The sequence below is a fragment of the Citrus sinensis genome, chromosome 2, assembly GCF_022201045.2.
Source record: "Citrus sinensis cultivar Valencia sweet orange chromosome 2, DVS_A1.0, whole genome shotgun sequence".
Classification (NCBI taxonomy): domain Eukaryota; kingdom Viridiplantae; phylum Streptophyta; class Magnoliopsida; order Sapindales; family Rutaceae; genus Citrus; species Citrus sinensis.
The window spans coordinates 3,280,130-3,303,119 of NC_068557.1; the positions used below are offsets into that span (position 1 = coordinate 3,280,130).

Sequence of the window (22,990 nt, forward strand, 5' to 3'; positions counted from 1 at the left end):
ATTTTTGTCTCAAATTATCTCCAAAGTCTACCATGTTAGCCAAGGTTCAGCTCCAGATTTTATCATGTCTGCTCGAGCCACAACCATAACAGTTCCTTCAATTGATCATACTTCACAGTTAGATATATTAAGCTTTATCGCTGATATAAGCTTGAGATTTAGCTCAAAATGGTTGATATAGCTCGACATCTTATTGATAGAATTCCACTAAAGTTTAAACTTTACTTTGTCCTACAGACTCATCTCATGTTTTCTTTTCATTTTTGGAGCTACATCAATATGCCAAATAATTGATTCAGCTAAGTCCACTTGCATTCCTAAAAACCATGAGTGCTAGTCTAGGAGCAATTAGCAGACAACCAACCTAACAAGACTCGGGAATGGGAAGTGCATTTCTAGCTTCATAATCTGCCCCTATACGCACAAACCTGAAGATCCCCGGAATAATAAATATTTCCACACGGAGCACCATGGATTTCAATCCCCAAATAGATTAATGTATCACAATAGAATACTAAAGTGTAACTTTCAAATGTTTGAAAAGACAGTGTGTCCTTTTCAACTCGCAAGCATTTCACATCAATGCATATAAGAAGAATCCCAGTAGCCAAAAAAAGCAGCTAGTGGACAAAAAGACAAGTAGCTTAATCATATGTCTGAAAGCAATAACACCAGCCTCACCACTTTCTTCATTATGAATCCAACCCTGTTGCTGCCTCCGCACCAGCTGCCCTCTACTAATGTCAACAAATTAGTCAGCGACCTTGAAAATCACAAATAACCTGTCAATGGAAATGGAAGGGCTCTATTTTAATTATATAACATCACAGAAAATTAAAGAAGAAAGAAAAAGGGTAAATACTATCCATCTGCTCTCAAAGAGCTACATAATATACAAACAAGCATCATCAACAAGATGGTTGTTTTAGAAGCAGAAGATCATGTTATTATTTAGACCAAATGCAGCAACATAGACCAAAATTGCAGACAAGGTGTTGAATTTTTTATTATCATTTTCGATTCAATGCCGAGAAAGAAATACAGAAACATAGAACAACAGATAATCAGTTGCTAGTGCTTCTTCAGGACAAAGGAAGCCTACTGTGCCAGACTGTAAAAAACTGCAATAAAATTTCAGTAGATCCAAGAACATTGCCAAATCAAATACCATTTTTCCGCATCCAATGGAGTTGGGCAATAGATTTATAGAAAGATGAACCCAAGAACCTTTTCTTTTTTTTTTGTGTGTGTGTGTGTGTGTGTGTGAGAGAGAGAGAGAGAGAGAGAGAGAGGGAAGGAGAATAGCAGCAGACAGATCATACCAAGAAGCCAAATGCATGTTTTCTTCCACTTCAGGTTTGCTGGAGGAGTGAAAAATAACTCATGTATGATTGCTCTCTCCCTTAGTAGACAAAATTGAAATTATGAAACTATACGCCACCATTTCTGGAAGTATAACTTTTATCCTTAGTAGACAAAATAAAAACTAGAAATGTGGACAAATATCACAACAACAAAACCAGAAATTTCATTAAAAGAAATCATCTAAGAAACATAAGAGATCAATGGATTCATAAATAGATTCACACTCACAATCAGAATCATTTCTAGAAAATTCAAATCTTCAGAAAATACCAATTCATTTGTTAGTCTCAATGTACAATAGTCAAAGTACAATAGAATGCTCTCAACTAAGAATAATTTCCCGACTTTGCATACACTCAACAGTTAAGGTTGAAAAATGCTCCTGCTGGCTAATGTTTCTTCTCATTGGGAACGCCATTTTCAACTCGGCTGTCAAACCCATGATAAGGAACTTCAGCCATGGGACTAGGCACAGGACGCTCACCAAAGTCGTCAGGAAAGCATTCAAAATCAGGGCCAAAGTTGAACTTGACAACACAATTGGGTTGATTAGGAAGAGAATACATTGAAGCAGCAGGGTAGTATCGACCACCATATAAATCCTTGAAAGCCACCCCTTGGCATACCCCATTTTTGAAAAAAGATATCTCACTTCCTGCAGGGAAGCAATAAACATTTTATACAGTCAACAAAAAGACTCAAATGAACCAAATAAAAATAAATGAAATATGCCAAGTTAAGAGAGACCGACTATACCAACAGTAAACAATGATTTAAAACACACTCATCAAACATGGAAACTGTATACTTAATAGTAAGCAGCAATTCCATTCAATGCATGACATGGCACACAGCTGTATCTCCTCTGGAAAGAAATGAAAGCAGAATATCTCAAAGCAAGGTGAAATACTTATTTTTATGATGGTCACACCCAAGAAAAATTTGGGCAGCTTAACTGCAGAACACAGTCCGAAGTCGCCAACTCTTTTTCAAATTTATACCCAATTTACTAAATCATAATTATAACTTACAAATAGGCTGGGTTCAACTCAGTTCCTATGTAACATAACCATAGGAGCAATAATGACTTCCAACTCAAAGTGTTAGCTGATAGACACATGTTATATTTTTCAAAAAAATAAAATGAATAATTTTGAAGAAGGAATTAGTTGTGTATAATGACTTATATTTCATTTCACTAGGTATTGAATGAAGAAAAAAAATTTGATACTTGAATCACATAGTCAAATCCATGATATGTGATATAAACTGACAACTGCTCAGACCTTGATTAACACCCTACTCTAACCCCATAGTAAACACCTTATGCAAACATTGATAAGTAAATGATCAACGCCTTAAGTAATAACAATAAGTACAAGGCAAAACATCAAACAACTCCTAAACACAACCACTTTTCCAGTATACATTAGAAAACTCCATACTTATGATTAGTTTATTCAATGCACAGTTGTTGACTCTAAGAGAATGGGCATGGACACAGACAACCACTTTCTTAGCCTTCTTATTATCACTTCAAAAAGAGAGAAGAAAATAATTATAAAGCTTCAATTAAGGTATTCAAAGAATTAACAAGGGAAATTTTCTCCCACCCACCTCAAGAACATTAAAAGTGCAAGTAGCCTCCACGAGTTTCTAATAATATCTCAAAATCACCTCAAGTCCTAATCTTACATCAACCAGCCACTTTCCTGCTAACTCTGTTATCCACCACTAAATAATTTAAGATAAAACACTGTTGTGCCCCTTGAGCCTCCTAAAACAATGTTTTACCTTCTTAAATGAATCCAGAGGCAAAATAGACTTTTACCTTAGATTCTTTAATGGTGGTTGATGCAGTTAACAGAAAAGTGACTCGTTGATACAAAAGAAAAACTTGAGGTGGTTCTCAGATATTATCAAAAGCTGATGGTGGCTACTTGCACTTTTGATATTCTTGAAGTGGTTGGGAGACAATTTCCCAGTTAACAAAGACAAATATTGTATTTCAAAGTTCAGACCAAGCATTGTTCAGGCCAAAATTAATTTCAAATAGTCTTGCTAGATGTTATAACAGATGTACAATTCTATAACCTTCCTAAGGAATGAACCACAATAAATGGAGATATCTCTCTCAACTTTATAATAAATTGACTTTTCCATTGCTCACAGGATTTATCTCGCATTTCTCCTTGACTCCAGCTTCTGCACAACTATACATTTCCAACTTCATTACAAACTTCCACTACAGAACACAAAATCCTGGACCCGTATAAGAATGTACGATCCTTATCTACCCAAAGAAACAAATAAACAAAAATAAGAATTTATTCAATTTGTGAAATTAGATTATCTACATACAGGTATTCTCATTAAGCTTCATGAGTTATCATTATCAGTGTCATCTTTTATGAACAGCACTCTAGCACATAATGAAATTTATGTTAACCATTGTAAAATGAAAACATCAATAAATAAATTAGCCTATTAGACAAGACCAGATTCTAATAAATTAGCCTTCAAAGAGAAGGTAATCAGCAGGAAAGTTGCAATCATTCATAACAAGAACACTTTTAGAAAGATGTATGAAATTTTATGTTGACCATTGTAAAATGAAAGCTCAAATGCAGAGGTGCAACAAACCAGAAAGGTTCCATTATCTAAACAACATTTTACAGAGACAAAGTCGTCTTGATTATGCACATTTTAATCAGCAAAATTTCATCCTAAAAAATTATCCATGCACAAAATTGAAGACGTACAACAAAGTGTGCACTACTAATCCCAATATCAATCTTGAAGATACAAGTAAATCATATGTATAGCAAATGATGCAAACAGAAAAAAATCATAAATATTTCCTAGATAAAAACATCAACAAATAAATTAGTTTAACTTGGTTTGGCCTCTTGCAATAGAAGCAAGAGGTAAAGAGTTCAATCCCCCTCACATCAACTTTCGAGGGGAATCAGTTTAAATCAGGGTGGGGACATGAAGTGAGGTAGGGTTGGGATCAGTGTAAGTCCAGCGCAATGCAATTTTTATTCTCCACAATTCAATGCAACAACAAGATCAAAACAAACCAAATGTACATCAATGCTTGCTAATAATCAATAACATAACCAAAATTACATAAACCGATAATAAACTCACCAGGAACCACTTTAGGTGGATCTTCCTTGGAATCGGGTGCACAAACATACCTCTGCCCCTTGTACCAAACAAAATGGGGTGGCTTAGGTGCATATTGTCCTCCCTCTGGCAAATTGATATAAAAACCAATAACATCACCCTCCTTATACCCTTCCTCCCCATACTTCTCCCTCAAGGCCTTGTGCACCTTACTCCCATCAATATCCCTATACCCAAAACTGTTTCCATCGTACCCAACTGGCGCCTGCAAGTCTCCCTTCTCTGTAGACCACCCTAACCGTGTATGCCCCGTCTCACCCAATGCTACAACCTTTAATTAAAAGAACTTTTTTAAATTCCAATAATTTATTTCAATAAACCAGAAGAAAAAGGAAAATTTTGAAAATTGAGTTAAGACTTTGTACACTGCAAAAGAGTAGAACTCAACTCCACAAGTAGCACAAAACCTTTATCTTAGCCATAAGAAGGAAAGGAAAATTAAAAAATCTACCCCATCGATGACGTCAAAATAAATGATTTTCCTTTAACATCATGCATTTGAATGCTATATTATTTTAGAGCAACAATTTGGGATTTTGGTTTTCAACCATGAATACAATTTACAATGTAATTGGTTTATAAATTGTTTCCGAATATACATATGCATAGATATAAAGTTCAATAGCTGATTGGAAGCCAAGTAAAGAAAAATTACAAGATTCTTATTATACAACGAACAAAGAAAAAGCAATGCATCAAAACGTTACCTTTATTTCATAATACCATGCTCCTTCTACAACCCCTCTTGTGGCTCTCACCATTCTATAACCTTTAGTGCTACCAGCAGTCAGCCTATCATCACTTAACTCCACTTTCTCTGCTTTATAAACCTTCCAATAAACATAAAATATTTTTAAAAATTAGAAACAGAAAAAAAAGAAAAAGAAAAAAGTGTATGACAATTGTCTTTAAAACAATACATAAAATAAACCTTTGATAAGCAGATTTTCATTTCTGGGTTATCATCGCCTTTGTCAGGGAATCTTGGAACTGGCGTTATTAACACAGTATCCTCAGGGGATACTTCTTTCTGAGTGTTTGTTTTGTTCTTCTTTTTTCCCTTTCGTGTAGTTCGTGAAACCCACACATTGTTGTTCTTCTTCTTCGATTTCTTAGCTGCAGTTCCAGATGACGGTGCCAAATTTGCTTTTGAGATTGAATTGTTATTAGTAACCGGGGTTTGCTGCTGTTGTTCTAGCGCTTGTTGTTCATGAAGAGTCGTTAATGAAGAAAGTGGCTTTTGTTTCTTAGGTGGCGGGTCGTCATCCTCGTCGTCTTCTTCTTCGACGTCATCGTTTTGGGCGGCAATGCTGTCACGCTTTGGGGACTTTTGAGTGTCGTCTGAGGCTGTTGGGTCGTCTTCGGACACCGATTCGGAGATCATAGGCTCGGGTTGAATATCAGGTTGGGCTTCTTGTACGGCGCCGTTATGTGTTTCAGCTTCCTCAGCCTCTTCTTCGGATACAGAATCGTTAACCATGGGCTCAGCTTCAGGTAGAGCCTCCCGTGCGACGTCGTTCGGGGGCTCACGTCCCTGTGCTGCGGCGTTTTCAGTGATAGAATCAGAGACCACGGGGTCGCGCTGAGCTTCGACTTCCAATGCGACGTCGTTTCCAGAGGCAGGTTCCTGTGCGTCGTTCTCGGTGACGGAATCGCGCACCATGGGCTCAGGCTGAGGTAACGGTTCGTGATTAGCTTCTTCCGCGGAGTCGTCTAGTGATTCCGGTTCCCGTACGGCGTCGGCTTTCGGGGATGGTTCCGGTTCCTTTGCCACGTCGTCAGTTTCGGCTTGGGTTTCTTGTGCGCCGTCGTTTTGGGGCGGAGTTGATGGCAATTGAGGTGGTTCTTCTTCATCGTCATCCTCTCTGTAACTGGCTTGGAGAGAATCCATTATTACAGAGATCGATTAACTACTGGAACTAACTAACTAACTAACTAACAAAAAAGATATGACTTTTGAGTCAAGGGAGTTTTGTTAATTAGGGCATTTTGAATGGGGAATTGAATTGAATTGAATTGAATTTGGGGAAAGAAGAAAACAAGAGAGTGCGCGTACTTTGGTTTTTGGGGGAACTGACAACAAACTGCCGGGGACTTGAGAGTAACTGAACTGAAGGTCTCCTCTCCTACTACTCTCGTCCTTTTTAGTCTTTTTACTCCCATTATATTTGTTTTTATTTATTTATTTATAGGACAATTCACAGATTGCCTAATGGGCTTTGCATTGAAATTCGGGTGGCCTTTTTTCCTTTCAACCCTCATTTTTTTTAATCAAATTAACCCAATTATTTACAAAATTACCCTTATAAAAATTTAAAAAAAATTATGATTGCTTTTATTTTTTTATTTTTCTCTCATATGCTCTTTCTCAAGCATCGCTATCACCCCCACAACCTGTTTTCATCGCACCAATCAATGACCACCTGCAACTCATAATGTGTTTTGTTAAATTTTGTGAATAAGTTGTGGGTTTTATTGGTATTAAACTATTAATAATAGTGAATAATTAATTCACTTATTTTCTTTACCACCTGCAACACAAAATGGGCTTTGTTCGTGAATAAGTGGTGTGTTTTGTTATTGATGATGATAGTGATCTTGTTATGAGGAAAGCCTGAAAGGTTTTCAAGATTTAAAAGAGAATTTTTGCAACCCATATAAAAAAGCAATTTGAATTTTGTCTTAGTCAGGCCCAAATCCAAACTTTGAAAAAAAAAATACTATGAGAAACACGCGAATGGTTTCAAGTTTTAAAAGAAAATTGCCACAACATATATACAAAACAATCCGAATTTTGCCAAGAAATGTTCGAAAAATTCTACTAGGAATGCGTGAAATGTTTACGAGTTTTAAAAGAAATTTTCTGCAACGTGTATAAAAAAAGTACCCGAAATTCTAACCAGACTGGCCCAAACCTATAGTTCGAAAAATTCAACGAGGAATACGAGAAAGGTTTTCAAAGTTTAATAGAAATTTTCAGCAACACACATATATAAAAGTAGGGGGAACCTTAGGTGCAACTGTGGCACGGTGCCACAGTTGCATCTAGCCGTTGGATGCCAGTGAACCCCACCACTCTAACTGTATCCAACGGCTAGATGCAACTGTGGCACGGTGCCACAGTTGCACCGTAGCCTGATCCATAAAAGTATCCGAATTTTGCCTAGACAAACCCAAATCCAAAGTTCAAAAAATGTTACCAAGGACAAACCAGTTTTTTTTTTTTTTTTTTTGTGAACAAATTTATGAATTTAGCTCCCTTCATGTGGAACTATGGCGCCCATCGGTGGACCCAATTAAGGTCAAGGAGGGGCTTAAGCCCCCTCTGAGCCTTAAAATTTTTTTAAAATTTAGCCCGTAAAGCCCCTACTAATTATTAAGTCCAACACTAATATATTAAATAATTTGGACTTTTCTCAACAAAAACAAAGTATTTTGGGCTTTTAAATTAAATCCATTTAAATAATAAAAACTTTTTAATTTAATCAAATTCTAATTTAAAACTAACTTACAAAACTCATCGTTTTATATTAATAATAAAAAAATTAAAGAAATAAAAAAACAAATCCCAAAATCATGAAACTGTGAATCACCAAATCACAAACACTGGCCACCGCCACCGACGAACGTTTCCATTCCTGCTGCTAGTCTGCCACCAACTCGTTGTTATCTGTCGCCGCGATCGCTGAGCCTTTCCCTTGCTAGATCAGCCATAGATTGAAACATGTATTGTGCTTGAATGTTGTTTTGAAGTTTGACTAATGATTTTGGCCGAATGAATGTGCTGCATCTCTCTAACTTCGTTCATCAATTCTTATTCTGATAGCTATATACAAAATTCCAAAAGTAAAAGTGGATTTGTGAAAAGTGAGCAATTCTTTAATATTCAAATTGAAAGGGAAAGTGGTGGGATAGTGGGTGCTCTGTGAAATGATGAAAGTGGTGTATAATTTATTATATAAATTATAAAAGCAATCACTTTGTTAATGCAAATAAATGAGCAATTGAAAAAGTAAAATTTGCAATCATGTATCTTTCCCGTGAGCCCCATTGAGTGTGTTGTCAAATAATATTTTTATAATATCAAATTTGTATTAAATTAATTATTCTTGTTCGTTATTTTATTAGGATTTAGCTTTATTGTGAAATTTAAGTTGATGTTATTGAAGTTGATGCAATCATTTGATTTCGTATTTTGTTTATTCTTAATGAAAAATATTCTTGGCTATGCAAATGACTTGTCACGAGCACTACAAAGGAAAGATCAAGATATTTTGAATGTTGTAAAATTAGTTGAAGTTTATAAGCATAACTTTCAGAAGTTGAAAGATAGTGGATGAGATTCTTTATTTGGTCAAGTTTCTACTTTCTGTAGCGAGCACGATATCGATGTTTTAGATATGGATGATTTGTTTTTAATTCCAGGGCGATCACGCCGTAAAGCTCGAGAGATCACAAATTTACATCGGTATCGAGTTGAGTTATTTTATGCTGTCTTAGACATGCAACTTCAAGAGTTAAAAAATCGTTTCAATGAGTCAAATACTGAGTTGCTTATTTGTTTGGCTTGTCTATGTCCAAATGATTTGTTTGCAGCTTTTGACAAGGAAAAATTACTGAGACTTGCTGAATTTTATCTTAAAGATTTTTCTACAATAAATCTTATAGCACTTGAGATGCAACTTGATGTATACATTACAGATTTACGATCTAGTGCAGAATTTTCAGAATTGAAAGGGGTTGGTGAACTTGTAAGGACAATGGTTAAGACTAAAAAGGATAAGGTGTACCCGTTAGTTTACCAATTGGTTACATTGACTTTAATTCTACATGTAGCTTCAGCCATGAATTTTGTGAAGAATTGACTTCAAAACCAGATGAGTGATCAATGGCTGAATGATAACTTAGTTGTATACATAGAAAAAAATGTATTTGCTTGTATTGACAATGAAGATATTATTCAACGTTTTCAAAATATGAAAACACGTCGAGAACAGTTGAAGAAGTTTTAAAAATGATTATGTCAATAAAAGTGAATATTTTACTTATTATTTTTTCAGTTGGCTTTTATTATCTTGTCGATTTCTTTTATTAATTTATATTAAGCCCCTTCTGAATTTATTTCCTGAGTCCGCCACTGATGGTGCCAGTTAATTCAATCGATTTAAAAATATATATATATATATTTTGAATAAAAATAAAAAGTTTAAAGTTTGACGTACTCACATGGATTAATAAAAAAAAGAAATTTGACGAATATATTAATTGACTCCGAACTAATTTTTGTTTGACTTTATAACATGTGATAATAAGAAACAAAAATAACTTAAAAATTTAAAGACACCTAAATGGGTCCGGTTACGATGCAACGATGGTACGGTACCACCGTTGCATCCAGCTGTTGGATTCACTTGGATGAACGGATTCATTGAGATCTAGCAGCTGGATGCAACCATAGTTTTCTCCCACCTAAATAATTATTGCAATTAACCTTCATATAAATTGAGATTGACTTGAGTATTAGCTGAGCCCATGCACGTACATGCATGCTTCCACTTGTTGGACTTTAATCAATATTGAGGCCATTGCTATCTTTACCTTCACATGTATTTGCATCAATATCATGATCATAAACAAACTTTACTTTCATTTGATGAGTATTAATGTTTAATTACATTTAAATTTTAAATCTAAAAACTATCGATGACAGTCCCGTAACAATTAAAGCAAAATCATATAAACATTGAATCGAAATCTTAAAAGCAACATGATGCATGGCAGAATATCGGCCACTTTTATTTAGGAACTTTATTGAAAATTTTAAAACGTAAAAATATTGATGCCGAGAATCTGATCTCGATTGTGCAAAAGGCGTACAAAGCGACACAAATTAAACATGAAGTATGACAATGTTCCATATGTATTCATGTCAATATCCCTAAAGAAAAAGGTTATCCTAAAAAATTTATCGAGATGTAAAGCCAAAAATAATTATATGTATAAACCCTAAACATCTGAAAACATAAAAAAAATAATAAATAAAAATCTTACCTTCATGGGTCATTGGGAGTAGTACGTAATTGTTCCCATGCCATGGCTACCTTCTTCTCTTGTACTATCATCTTCAAGGTTCTTAATATTCTTATCTTCACGAGCTTTTATTATCTCTTCCATTATTACGATCAACCAGTACAAGTACAAAACAAAGTTCTTAATTGGTGATCTGAACTTCCACAGTTGAATTTCATCATCAAATTCGAGCTTATTTCTATTTTTAACATTGATCCATTCTTTTATAAACACATAACAAAGGCAACACGCTATCTCCTTCTTATTCGCATCAAACTTGGACATCCTCCGCAGCTTAAAAATCATGCTATCATATTCTTGAAGCAAAGGGTCAATGAACTTCACTTTCATCTCTCCTTTATTTTCTAGGTGCCTCTTCTCAGTATCAGTCAAGAAGTCGGGTGACTTTATTTGATTCATTGGAATTGACAGGCGACGCTGACGATCACATAAGTCCGCCTGATACAAATGCTTCTGTATTACCAAACCAATCTTTGAACCATTCAGTTGTTCGATTCTTTCCCTGAATTGTTCGGGCAGATCATCTGGAGTCACATTTAGAACATTTTCTTTTTCCCTCTTCGGTTTCCTTTTGGATTTTGAACCCTTTTGTTCGCTTTCAGCAACCCAAATGCTTGCCTTCATAGCATCACCAAGAAGTTTATTCGGAGTATTGTCGGAAAACTGTAGTCCTTTCTTAGAATACAAGTCAACAAAATCTAAGTTATAATAAGTAACAGGTTTCTTGAGAGCCTTTTCTCTTTCTTTTGCTGTCTCATCAGAAACCCTAGCCAGCATTGTCCGAGAATCATTACATGACCTTGAAGAGCTTCCACATTCAAAAACTCTTCCTTGATCCAAACAACTCGCAGTAGACTTTTCTTTTTCTTTGTGAATTATACTTTCCTGCTCAAGTTTGTCAGAAGCCAAACTTGCAACAGCCATTAGAGCTTCAAGACGAGTCCATTTTCTTCCAATATCGATTCCTCTTTCTTCAAAATCCTTCAAGGTCAACAAAGAGAAAAACTCTTCTTCTTCAGCCATCTCCGATTTCTTTCTCAAAGTTCAAACTATGAATGACAGATTTAAAAATAGAAGAATGACAGAAGAGAAAGTATACATACCAGTATACGTATCTTAATGTTATGATTTAATTCATAGTTTTTACTGACATGGACCTAATTATTTCTTTAAAAAAAAAAAAATGAGAGAACAAGTTCGAAGAGGAGATAACTTGAAGTTTTAATAACAGAAGCGCAATTTTAGGAGGAGAATTGATATGAGATTTATTGACACTGCACTAACTTTTTATTATTTAATTGGATAAGGAAAGCACTAAATTAACCATCAAGATTTGATTAGAATTCACATAAAAATCATATTAGACAAATTCTAATCATTGATTTGGTGACTTTTTCTATCTAAATTTATATAGAAATTATGAATTGGTCAGTCAGTATACTGAAAATTACAATTAAAGTGTGTTTGAAAATGATGGATTAGTAATCCTAATTTTGCCGGGATTCCTTCTTCTCCCATCATAGGAAAACTTTGTTATTCTATATATTAACGTCCCTTCTTTCACTAGCGCTGTAACAAATTTTGTGCGCAAAAATTTGTGAACAGGTTATTGCGTTTTTTTTTTCCTTTTTCTTTCTTCAAAAATCGTGAATAAATGGAGAAATACACATTGATGAAGCAAATTGGAGAGGGATCATTCGGAAAAGTCTGGCAAGCTATAAAGAAACAGTCCGGAGAATATGTTGCAATCAAAGCATTAAAACAAAGAATCTATTCTTGGGAAGAATGCTTGAATTTGAAAGAAGTGAAGTGTTTGCGGAAGATAAATAATCATCCAAACATTGTAAAGCTTCAAGAACTCGCCAGCGAAAACTACAGATTATACTTTGTGTTTGAGTACATGGACTGTAACCTGCACCAACTTATGTCAAACAGAAAGCAATGCTTCTCGGAAGCCGAAGTCAAAAATTGGTGCTTCCAAATTCTCCAGGGCCTAAATTACATGCACCGGCAGGGTTACTTTCACCGAGACCTGATTTCGAAAAACTTGCTTGTTTCTAATGACACGATTAAAATTGCTGATTTCGGACTTGCTTGGGAGGTTGATTCTTGTCCTCCGTATACCGAATATATAACAACATTACAGTATCGAGCTCCGGAGATGCTGTTAATGTCAGGCCAATATAACTCAAAAGTTGATATGTGGGCACTGGGGCTTATAATGGCCGAGTTGATTACATTTCATCCTCTGTTTCCGGGTACTTGCGAAGATGATCAGCTCTACAAAATCTGCAATGCAATTGGGAGTCCAACAGAGGAATCTTGGGCTGAAGGACTCGAGCTCGCAAAGGCTCATGGCTACAAATTTCCGAAGTTACAAGGAAACAATCTCTCTTTGTTGATCCCATCAGCTAATGACGATGAAATGAGCCTGATTGAATTGTTATGTTCCTGGGATCCCTGCAAAAGGCCGACGGCCGCGGAAGCGTTGCAGCATCCTCTTTTCCAAGGTTGCCTTCAGGTTCCGAGGCCTGTTTTTGGAGATTCGGAGACAGATGCAGTAAATGATGAAAACTTGGCAAGCATGAGCATTGATTCCTGCAAGATGAGGCTGACGCCTTCAGCTAAGAAGAGTGGATGGAAGGCTAAATTAATAGTCTGGTTTCTCAGATGGGAACCCTTTTCAAGTCTCCTTTTATTTGTGGCTTGCATTTTGCACATGATTTACTTTATGATTTGGTATCTGTGAGCATTCTTGTGGGTTTTTTAATTTGCATTAGGATTGTAAAAGTTGTAAAAGGCAACGAGAGTTAAGTAAACATTACATACAAAATAATAATAACAATAATAATGTTAAGTTCCAAATGATTCTTAAAAATGCATAATAATTATTTATGTAATTTTTAGTTCTCATATCTTCACAAGCCTCAACCAAAATTTTGATTTTATATGCTTCTAGAGGGTGTTAGAAATAGTGTAAAATAAATAGAAACCCGATTTAGATTAAAATTTAATGTTGATTTGATTTTATGCTTACTTTAATCGTACAACGATATACATGTACATAACAAATTATTATGCAAAAATGAGCCCAAATCCATTATTTTATATGTGTTTTTAAATTAGTTCATTTTGATTCACTTCATAAGGGAGGATTGATACTTAAGCCTCTTAGGAATTTATAATTTCAATTTGGTTTAATTGATCACTTACAATTTGAAATCTAATCACATTTATTATTACTTGTAATATAGTCCATAGGTCTAGCAAGTATCAAAACTAACTTATAATTTTACTTCCACTGTTATTAGATAGCCCTATTGCAAGTCTTATCAAAATCAAAGGTAAATAATATGTTATCGGCTGTTATTGAAAACATCAATTTATTTATTTTGTGTTTTCACCGAGAATTATATATAGTTTGGGAGAGAATTAATCAAGTGGATTCTTTAATTAACCACCTATGATTGATTAGAGGTTTGTTTGGTTCATAAATTTAATGCGTTCGAAAACAATCTAAATAAAGAAACATTAGAGGCAAGCGCCACCCCGGCTTGCCATTGTATATCAGAAAAAATTTTAATGTACTCTTTGGTTGTAATAAAATTTAAGAGAGATCGTATGAGTTCCTAGATCAGTTAAATTTTTATGTTTTCTACTCGAATTTCCTTTTTATTTTTTAAATTTGGTGTAGAATTTAATATGTGTTCAAGCACACTATATTGACTACTATATTTATAATATTAGTACATTATTATCACTTATCCTTATTTTATTTTTGCTACTAACTCCTTGATCGGGTTGGTTGCACCTCTTTCCTTAAATCTAAAGTAAAGGGTTCGAGTCTCTATAATATGGTTGTGGGAGTTTATTACTATGCCAAGGAATGAAAAAATGTAAATTAATGGGAAAAAAATAATGAAGATGCATATATGAAAGAATATTATTATATCTTGATTTATATGAATATTTTTTCCTCAATTTAATTATAAATGACATGTCGTCTAGTCTAGTGTATTTGCGGGCGCATACTAATAAAATGTCACATATTTATTTTTTAACGAGATGACATGTCATCCAATAGGCGTGAAAATCTTAGCCCATTTGTTTGTTTGTTTGGGGCTCTACAAGAGACGGGGCATATGCATGTAACTTATTATGTCGATTGCCAATATCCTCAGCAGAAAGAATATTTGAGTAATCTGCAGGCATACACCCTCATTTATTTCATTTATACCACATACACCTTTTAATTAATTAATTATTATTATTATTATTATTAAAAGGTGTATGTGGTATAAACGAAATAAATGAGGGTGTACACCTGGAGATTATTATTATTATTATTTAGCCCAAGTGCCTAACGCAACCTAATCTCGTTTCCATCCATGTGAACGGAGTTCGTATCTCACACCTTTTGTAAATTTCATCTTTCAGGCAAATCTGGAATAATGCACACAACAATTTCTTGCCATGTAGGAATATACACAATCGATTCCTTCCTGACAAAATTAACCGGATATTATAACTTAAATAATAGCTTTTCTCAGATTCCACGCTGCCAAACAGCAGCAGTTCTTACAACAGGGGATCAGTTAGCTGCTTGATCTCCATTTAGCCAACAAGAAACTAGCTCGGCACAAGACTAGTACAAAGACATTTGGTGCCAAACAGTCGAGTTCTCTTTCTGATCTCTATCTGGTGCACTCTGGTGAATATCGATCCATTCATTGCCTTGGAAGTTAAACATGATGGAAATCTTGACTTCGATTCCCTCCCAAAATTTGATGAAGAGCATCATCCCTAAAGAATCTCCGAAGCTAACTTGAAATTGATCTTCTTGTCCAAATGAATAATGCATCCAAGTCCTATAATTGGGCCCTTTAAAATATTTTTCAAGAGAAAAAAGTTGTACCACAAGTAGGAATTTTATTATTGGAAGTTTGTTTGATAGCATAGAGCATAGTTTTAATAAAAAATTTCAGAAAATTGACTTGCAATTGATGAAGCATTTGAGAAATATCAAAATAATAATAATAATAATAATAATAATAATAATCATAATAATAATTGAAGAACAAGAGCTGAATAACAAACCAGCAAGGGGAATATTCCTGTTGGTTGTATTGGCCGAAGTTCATCTAGCTTGCATCAGCTGTAGAAGAGAATGCCTTCTTTTTCCGCTTGTGCTTTGGCTTCACAGCATCTTTCAATGTTTTCTCTCCCCCTTTATGTACTCCAGTTTCAGAAACGTCCATCGCGGAAGTTGTTGGAATAACATCTCCAGGTGATTCCTCTGGCTTTGATTCATTGGGCTTTCTTTCACCTGTTGGGTCTTGCTGTTTCTTCTTTGGTGTTAATGTTCCTGCAAGTTGTAAGCTTCACACAGATCAGTTTCTCAGTGAATCTTGTGTGTCCCCAGTACATGCTCACTCTATAGACTAAATGCACCACTGGCCATCTGCCCCAGTGGTTGCTCCTCTCCGCAAATTTTGCCACCCGAAATAGCAATTGGTAAAGAAAGTTTATAATTCAAAGAATACATGTTCACAAAATATATGCAGCAAGATGCCAATGTAATTTCTTATGCTTCTAATACTAATTTCAAAAAGTACCTCGTGAAGCTAGAGAAGCTTTCAGGAAATCTGAATCAACACCCCTCGAGTAAGGATCCCTAAGAGGAGTAGGTAAAATATCTAAGAAATAATAATCAGCAAATCAAAGCAAATACAGAAATAATAATCGGCAAATCAAAGCAAATACAGTAATATCATATGTTAATACAAGTTACACTACCAGAACAAGACAGAAAGAAAAACAAATTCAAAAATTCTTGCAAAGACAACAACTGTCCAACAATCATTCATAATTGCATCTTAAAAAATATTCAAATATTGCAAGAAGCTAAACAAAGAGTTGCTGCTGTGGAAAAGATGGATCATTTATTCAGCAGATAATGTCCAGCTAGAGTACTCAGAGAAAAAAGGACTCTCCTTTGGTAAAGCTAAAGGAGTGTCTAAAATTCCAAGAGAATTTTTTCAAGCATAGTAAAAAGTAAAAATAAAACTAAGTTTGTTATGCCGTTATAGGATTCAAAAAGGATCTACTTAGACATTAGTAAGAATTTTTCAAATAAAATGAGTTCAATGACATCATTTAAATTGCACTCATCACTTTTGGAGAAGGTTCTTTTGGAGAAGGTTCATTTTTTCCAAATCTGAATTCATGTTTGCCTCAAGGGGCAAGATTCAAACTTGAAGGCGTTGAGCACCCAAGAATCTTCACTAACACCACCGTCACATGAATAACAAGTATGAGAAAGGAAATACAAGGTCCTTTATTGATTAGAAGACAAATGCAAAAGAAAATAATCAGAAATGTAATAGTTTCACCAAACAACAGTATGGATTAAAACTTGTAAATGATTGAAACCTCAGAAGAAATTAGCTTTTTCACAAACGTAATAAAACCAGCTGATCCCGAAATGGACATCCTGATCCCCTATTCAGTTTAAATTTTAACCAGATGAAGATAATATGAGACAAAAAATTGAAACCAAAAGCACAGAGCAGAGAAATGAGCTTTGACCCAATAAAAATGAACTTTTCAGGCATCAAGAGGTTGCTCTGCATAAACTTAATTTGATGGAGTTAAAAAAAAAAAATCTCTTTTATGTCTTAAGAATAGTGGTGAAGCTAGCAAAATTTTTTGGGCCGGGCTGGATTTTTTTCTAACTAAATGCTTTTCTATTTTATGAGAGAATTTATTAATAAGAAATTAAAGATACACCTTATAAGGGAAATAATAAGCCTTGCTCCCCAAAATATTATATTTGTTCTATAAAGACGAAATCATTGAAATTTGTAATTGCTGTTTATTTTTATTTTTTTAAAGCTTAACTTTGACACGGAGACATGAAAAGATGAGAGCTTGAAGTTGAAAGAGAGATGAACTCTAGCAAGAATTTGACAATAGTTGAAGAGGCGGTATAACTAATCAATATTGAAATTCTAATACAGGTTCCAATAAGGGCTTTAACTAAAATTCTAATATAGGTTCCAATAAGGACGCTTTTGTAATTTAATTAAAATCTTTCAACTTCCCCACTGCTTATGTATAAAGGTCATTTTACTCAAATGTGAGGTCTTCCATCAACACAGAAAGCTGAGTACTTCCATAAAACGTGTCTGCCTAAAATTATGATGCAAAACGTAATAGGAACTTAGAAAGGCAAACACCTTACCAACTTGCAGCACCACCAACAAAATTAGAAGTGGCACCATCTCTCCTGCTACTTCTGCCAAAATTTGATGATTTGGATTCACCTTCACCATTGTTACCTGGACTACTAGCATTTTCCGCAGATGCAAGCCTTGGCTTCTCCAAATGTTTCCTTGACAACTCATTCACAACATTATGGCCTGATGGTTCATTTAGTTTTTCTTTCAAATTAACACTGCCATCCAAAGTAATGGAAGTAGGATGACGCTTGATCTTACGTAATGCTCTTTCTGTGTTGTATGTTTCAACCTGCAGATATCAATAGAAAATTTCCGGAAGCAAAAAATTGTTAGTTTGATGTGCCAAAAATTTAGCAAAAGTTACTGGCAAGGCAAAAGAAAAAAATAAATAAATAATGAAATCAGGGGAAAAGTCCCCTGTTGAGCTGTTGAAGACTACAATCACTCTGCAAAACAGCCTCATTCAGTTCCCAAAATATAAAAGTCAAATTGTCAACATTTGATCCTCTGATTCCGTCCCTTTACTTCAAGCTGATCAAATGTCTATAGGAAAAGTCAACACAGCAAACATTCCTAGACTCGTTTAAGAGTGATAATTTTGGTTTCATTAGACTCATTTAAAATCCATAACGAGATATTTAAAATGCAGGGAAGAGATAGAAAAGGATTGCTGAGGCCAATTTTCTGGCAGAATCAACAAGTAATGATAAATAGGTCAAATATACATCTTCTAAAAATGGAATCTAGCAATGAGAAAAGACATGAATACAGTTAGAAAGGGATGGCTCATTAAATGCAGACATCAGTACCCTAAAGACCTGTATATAGCACTTCTGTACATGCATCAAAGTCAACCAATAATGGAATTAGTAGGACTTAGCTCTATGTATTCAAACAATAAAACAAATAAGGATCAAAGTTCACCTGTCTATCACTTCAAAAAGAATTGTTAGTGTGTCAATCCTAGAGGTAGAACAACAGTTGAAACTCTACACAGCTTGCCTATTACCATTTCCGACCCTAATTGCCGAGATTCAATCAGCAATAACTAGAGCATATTCATGCATACAATAGAATGGTTAGAAGGATATAACCTCCGTTTTCAAAAGACTGTTTAGAACAGCAGAAACTCACAGCATCTTTTATCTTCTTTGTAATGTCGCTAGCCATCCTGGATGCAAGCCTCAAACATTGCATGATAACACTCTGCAGAACACCCTCCCCTCCAGGTTTCTGAATAGCACAAACATCACCATTTGCATTAAGTGTAGCAGTCATTTTTCCCACCATAACAGCTTCTTCGTGGTGAGTTGGATCGATCACCTACACGGCATTTTGTCTCATTAGCCGCATGAATATGCATAATTGAAGATTACAGAAAGAATTTACAGGATAAAAGTTTGCGTACCAATAAGCTCTCACTACTGAAAAATCCAAAAGTAACTGCAATAGGAAGATGATGTATTATCAACGGCAGTGGCTCTCTCTCCTGTCAATAACCAATACTGATAAACAAGTTAATAACTAATAAAAAGTGAAACAACTATCAGAAAGAATAACATATTGCACCCAGGTGTGACATGGTCGCGTAGATGCAGACTAATATCCATTTAAGGTACAGATCAGCACATTGCAAGGACAGTTCTCCATGAATATTGATATTTTATTATTTGACCAAAATGCTTTTCCAACAATATCCAGGAGAAAGATTAAACAGCTGAATTTTGGAAAGGCTGGACAGTGGACCAGGCAGAAGAGTAATTGTCTAACAATTCATGATATGATCATATCTTTTTCTAGCTACATTGAAAGAACTTAGAAATTATGAGGAAAAAATAGTATCCTTCTTATTTACAATCAGTACAAGGATCCCTTTTAGATAGAGCAATTATAACAGAAAAGGAAACTAATTAAGCGCTAATATTTGACAGCTATCATCTATATTTACATAGGAAAGGATCCTAAAATATCTCTAGGATTAAGGCTAAAATCAAGGCCTAATTTCCAACAAAAGATTAATCCTTCACTACTATATAACCCTCTTCAGCAGTTGAAAGTGTTGTTCCTCATTATCCTTCAAAACAACAAAAAATCGTATCTTACTACCTCATTTTGAAGGTAAAATAGCAAGACAAAATATATTCCTTAGATATTCAACTCCCAATCAGGAATTCCCACATTTATTAAACAAATATGTCAGCCATAGAAGCATCAATACAGTGGAACTCAAAGCTTTAACGAATGCTTCCCTAAGTCTGAATGATGCTTACATACAGTCGTTCAACAATAACATTTAAATTTCAATCAACGGTATCACTAACCTCGGGTGGATGCACTATCACTTCGAGATCATCTTCTCCTCCTAGTGAGCATTCGGGCCTCCTAAACGTCAGGAGAGAAGCCAAAGCAGCAATATTGGCAGCATCAACAAGATTTCTGTTCCCACACAATGATTAAAAATTAACAAGAACACGACATTTAACATTGGTTAAATAAAATAACAATACAAATGCGCACACAAAACATATGGACAGTGGCAGGCCTATGCCCGGTCTACCACTGGAAAATTTGGCTTATACCCCTTAACTTTTAATAATTTTTCATAAAACAATGAAATGTTTATTTTATTTTCAAGACTATCCCACTTCAACCTTTTTTTCCCAATTTGAGGTAGAGACCTATTTTTTTATAAAATGATTCAGTTACATATTTATTGCATAAATTGAAATCATTAGGAGGCTAAAATGTTAGTACTGCTTTATCTTATTATAAAAAAGGTTATGATTTGGTCTAATTGGGGGAAAAAAATGTCAATATATTATAACATTGCCACTGGGAGTAATTTTACAATAAGGAAATATCTTACTTGTGCTAAAGTTCATATGAGTCTCAACTTTAATCCCAATACTATGTGTCACTCATCTACTAGACAATAAAGGTAAAATTACTTATTACCTATTCTACCAACCAATCGATAAATGTCACATTAGTCGGAACTCGAATTGGGACTCAAATGTTGGGATCCCTAGGATTACTCAATGATATAGTAACAATTAATATTTTCATAATTTCATGGTTCACACACACACACACACACACACATATATATACACATGAACCAACATTCACACAAAAATTTACCATAAATTTATAAATTAGCCCGAGATACCAAAAAGTATTGGGTCCGCCCCTGTACATGGATACTCACCCCCCATTGTCTAGAATGTGGAGATCAATACGTATAGCCCAAACTAACTTCCCAGCTAGAACACAAAGTGATTCCGTATCCACCGCCCTGCTTTCTCTGCAAGATTCCACAAAACCTTCAAAATTTTTATTTGAACGGATGACTGCAATACAAAACTTGTGTTTTCATCAAAAGGGTTATAAAAGATAGGTTTAATAGGCAGTCCTCACTCTTTGCTTAGTCCCACCAACAAGACTTTCCAAAATTTCAGAAAACCTTAGTGTTTTAAGAATTATGAATAACTTTTTGATACAAAATTGGGAAGAGAGAGATCATAAGATTGTTTTGTACCGCTCAAATTCATTGAACAAGCATACATCATGTAAGTTTATGACCTAAGGTGACTAACGTAAACTCAATTTCAAAAATACAGGTTAATGAAGACAAAAGTTCTGTAAAACAATAATAATGATAACAATGACAACAGTAGATTTTGAGAAGCATGTATAAATTATCACCTTAGACCACGATCTACTATTCGTCCCAACTCCACCGCAGATTCACTAGGGCGACCTGTCTCAAATGAAGGATCAGCCATTGGAGAGAATTCAGTAAAGATTGACAATGTCCCTTCATTAGGTCGGTCCCGATAAGGTTGAACCAGTTGGCCGGTTACAAAACCCATTATATGAGTCTGACCTAGCTGAACTTCTGATGAACCATCTTCCCTGCACATTCATCATACCATCAACACAAAAGGAAAATACTACATTAGACCATCTGTTCACTGAACCAATAAAACAACAATATTGCAATCATGCAAGGAAAGAGAATCCACCTGGAAAATTAAAGCACTAACGGTAGAATATAGTTTGAGCTTATCCTATACATGTAACCAACCATAATTAAAACACCTATTCAGTTCCGATGAACAAATCCTCACAACAAGCAATAAAAAAAATCTGGGAAAAATATGAAAAACGCACACTCACGGTACAAGATCACATCAACCCAAACAAGAAAAACAGAAAATAGTATTTGATTACAGAAATGGCATAAAGCTAACCATAACTGAAGTAAAAAATTTACGTCAACATATCATTTAAGGCCATAAACCCTCAGTATAACCTGGAAACTAAGTGCAGCAGGGCAAAAGCACATATTGAGCAAAAAAGAATCAGTATACGAAACGGAAGCAATTACATATTATCACCTAAACCAAGAAACACATTTGTGTACGTGTGTGCAAGTGCGTGTCTCTCGCTTCTATCTAGGAGAGAGCTAATACTTGCCTGCCAAACTTGATGGATAGTTTACGATATTCAAAAGGGTTGCGACCATCGATTCTGATACCAGAACTAAGCGCAGTCTCTATAAATCTCTTCTCATTCACAGTCAACCTCCACGTATTTGCTAATCTCGTATCCATTTGTTGTCTCGCTTCTGCCACAAAAGTAACAAAATAAAAATGGTTAGCTTCTCTTAGGCATTTCCACAAACAATTTTAAGCAAATAAACAAATTCAAAAATATTAAACCTTTACACGCAACTTTTCCGCTGTCTAAACTTCTGGGCAATCAATCAAAGCATGAAACTGAAACAAATTAAATTAACAAAGAAGAATTATACGAGAACGGTTCGGGTAACCCGGAATCATATTGGGTATTTGAAAACAGCTGATAAATTCGAATTTAAATCACGTGATTTAGTGCAAGGGAGCAAGCAACTCATAAAAGTACACAACTCAAGTAAAACCCTAATCTACTACAAAACTCACAAGTGAACAGTGACGATTTGTGGCGCGAGTCAGTGAGCTTTCCCTGGCAGTTTAGGGTTTTCCAATATTTCATTTCTTTCGAATTTGGGATAATAGCTCCTGGACCCCTAACGTTACTTGGGCTTTGGCCCGCTGGCG

The 22,990-nt window shown here is 35.0% G+C and overlaps 3 protein-coding genes across 14 annotated transcripts; 1 reads left to right on the forward strand and 2 right to left on the reverse strand.

Annotated features, from left to right (window-relative positions):
* Nucleotides 1-1,505: 1,505 nt before the first annotated feature.
* LOC102613335 (protein TRAUCO) lies at nt 1,506-6,694 on the reverse strand. Of its 2 annotated transcripts, none has more exons than XM_006470587.4 (4): nt 5,489-6,689; nt 5,265-5,387; nt 4,519-4,828; nt 1,506-2,020 (listed from the first exon to the last, which is right to left on the reverse strand). In XM_006470587.4, exons 1-4 carry the CDS (start codon nt 6,446-6,448, stop codon nt 1,755-1,757), a joined length of 1,659 nt encoding a protein of 552 aa, XP_006470650.1. In that variant the 5' UTR covers nt 6,449-6,689; the 3' UTR covers nt 1,506-1,754. The 2 variants fall into 2 exon arrangements, with proteins under 2 accessions (XP_006470650.1, XP_052291466.1); XM_052435506.1 differs by lacking the exon at nt 1,506-2,020 and adding an exon at nt 2,073-3,658 and having other exon boundaries at nt 5,489-6,694.
* Nucleotides 6,695-12,301: 5,607 nt separating this feature from the next.
* Nucleotides 12,302-13,396, forward strand: LOC102619462 (cyclin-dependent kinase F-4-like). The gene has a single exon (XM_006470698.1). The coding sequence runs from the start codon at nt 12,302-12,304 to the stop codon at nt 13,394-13,396; it is 1,095 nt and encodes a 364-aa protein (XP_006470761.1).
* Nucleotides 13,397-15,142: 1,746 nt separating this feature from the next.
* Nucleotides 15,143-22,990, reverse strand: LOC102613621 (exosome complex component RRP45A). Of its 11 annotated transcripts, none has more exons than XM_006470592.3 (12): nt 22,853-22,969; nt 22,626-22,669; nt 22,368-22,518; nt 21,594-21,803; nt 21,097-21,192; nt 20,210-20,324; nt 19,297-19,377; nt 19,023-19,211; nt 17,891-18,177; nt 16,263-16,321; nt 15,745-16,012; nt 15,143-15,528 (listed from the first exon to the last, which is right to left on the reverse strand). In XM_006470592.3, the coding sequence occupies exons 3-11, from the start codon at nt 22,502-22,504 to the stop codon at nt 15,789-15,791; spliced, it is 1,398 nt and encodes a 465-aa protein (XP_006470655.1). In that variant the 5' UTR covers nt 22,505-22,518; nt 22,626-22,669; nt 22,853-22,969; the 3' UTR covers nt 15,143-15,528; nt 15,745-15,788. The 11 variants fall into 11 exon arrangements, 10 of the variants coding, with proteins under 10 accessions (XP_006470655.1, XP_006470651.1, XP_006470652.1 ...); XM_006470588.4 differs by having other exon boundaries at nt 15,143-15,515; nt 22,613-22,669; nt 22,853-22,959; XM_006470589.4 differs by having other exon boundaries at nt 22,613-22,669; nt 22,853-22,959.

What these genes read in the sequence shown, in the direction of transcription:
- LOC102619462 (XM_006470698.1), top strand. Translation starts at nt 12,302, where the DNA reads ATGGAGAAATACACATTGATGAAGCAAATTGGAGAGGGATCATTCGGA.
- LOC102613621 (XM_006470591.4), bottom strand. Translation starts at nt 22,504, where the DNA reads ATGGATACGAGATTAGCAAATACGTGGAGGTTGACTGTGAATGAGAAG. An exon ending in TCAGTAGTGAGAGCTTATTG is followed by an intron (nt 19,212 to 19,296) that starts GTACGCAAACTT and finishes AATGCCGTGTAG; the next exon opens with GTGATCGATCCAACTCACCA. An exon ending in GTTGGTGGTGCTGCAAGTTG is followed by an intron (nt 16,322 to 17,890) that starts GTAAGGTGTTTG and finishes TACTCCTCTTAG; the next exon opens with GGATCCTTACTCGAGGGGTG.
- LOC102613335 (XM_006470587.4), bottom strand. Translation starts at nt 6,448, where the DNA reads ATGGATTCTCTCCAAGCCAGTTACAGAGAGGATGACGATGAAGAAGAA. An exon ending in TGAAAATCTGCTTATCAAAG is followed by an intron (nt 5,388 to 5,488) that starts GTTTATTTTATG and finishes GTTTATTGGAAG; the next exon opens with GTTTATAAAGCAGAGAAAGT. An exon ending in CATGGTATTATGAAATAAAG is followed by an intron (nt 4,829 to 5,264) that starts GTAACGTTTTGA and finishes TTTTAATTAAAG; the next exon opens with GTTGTAGCATTGGGTGAGAC.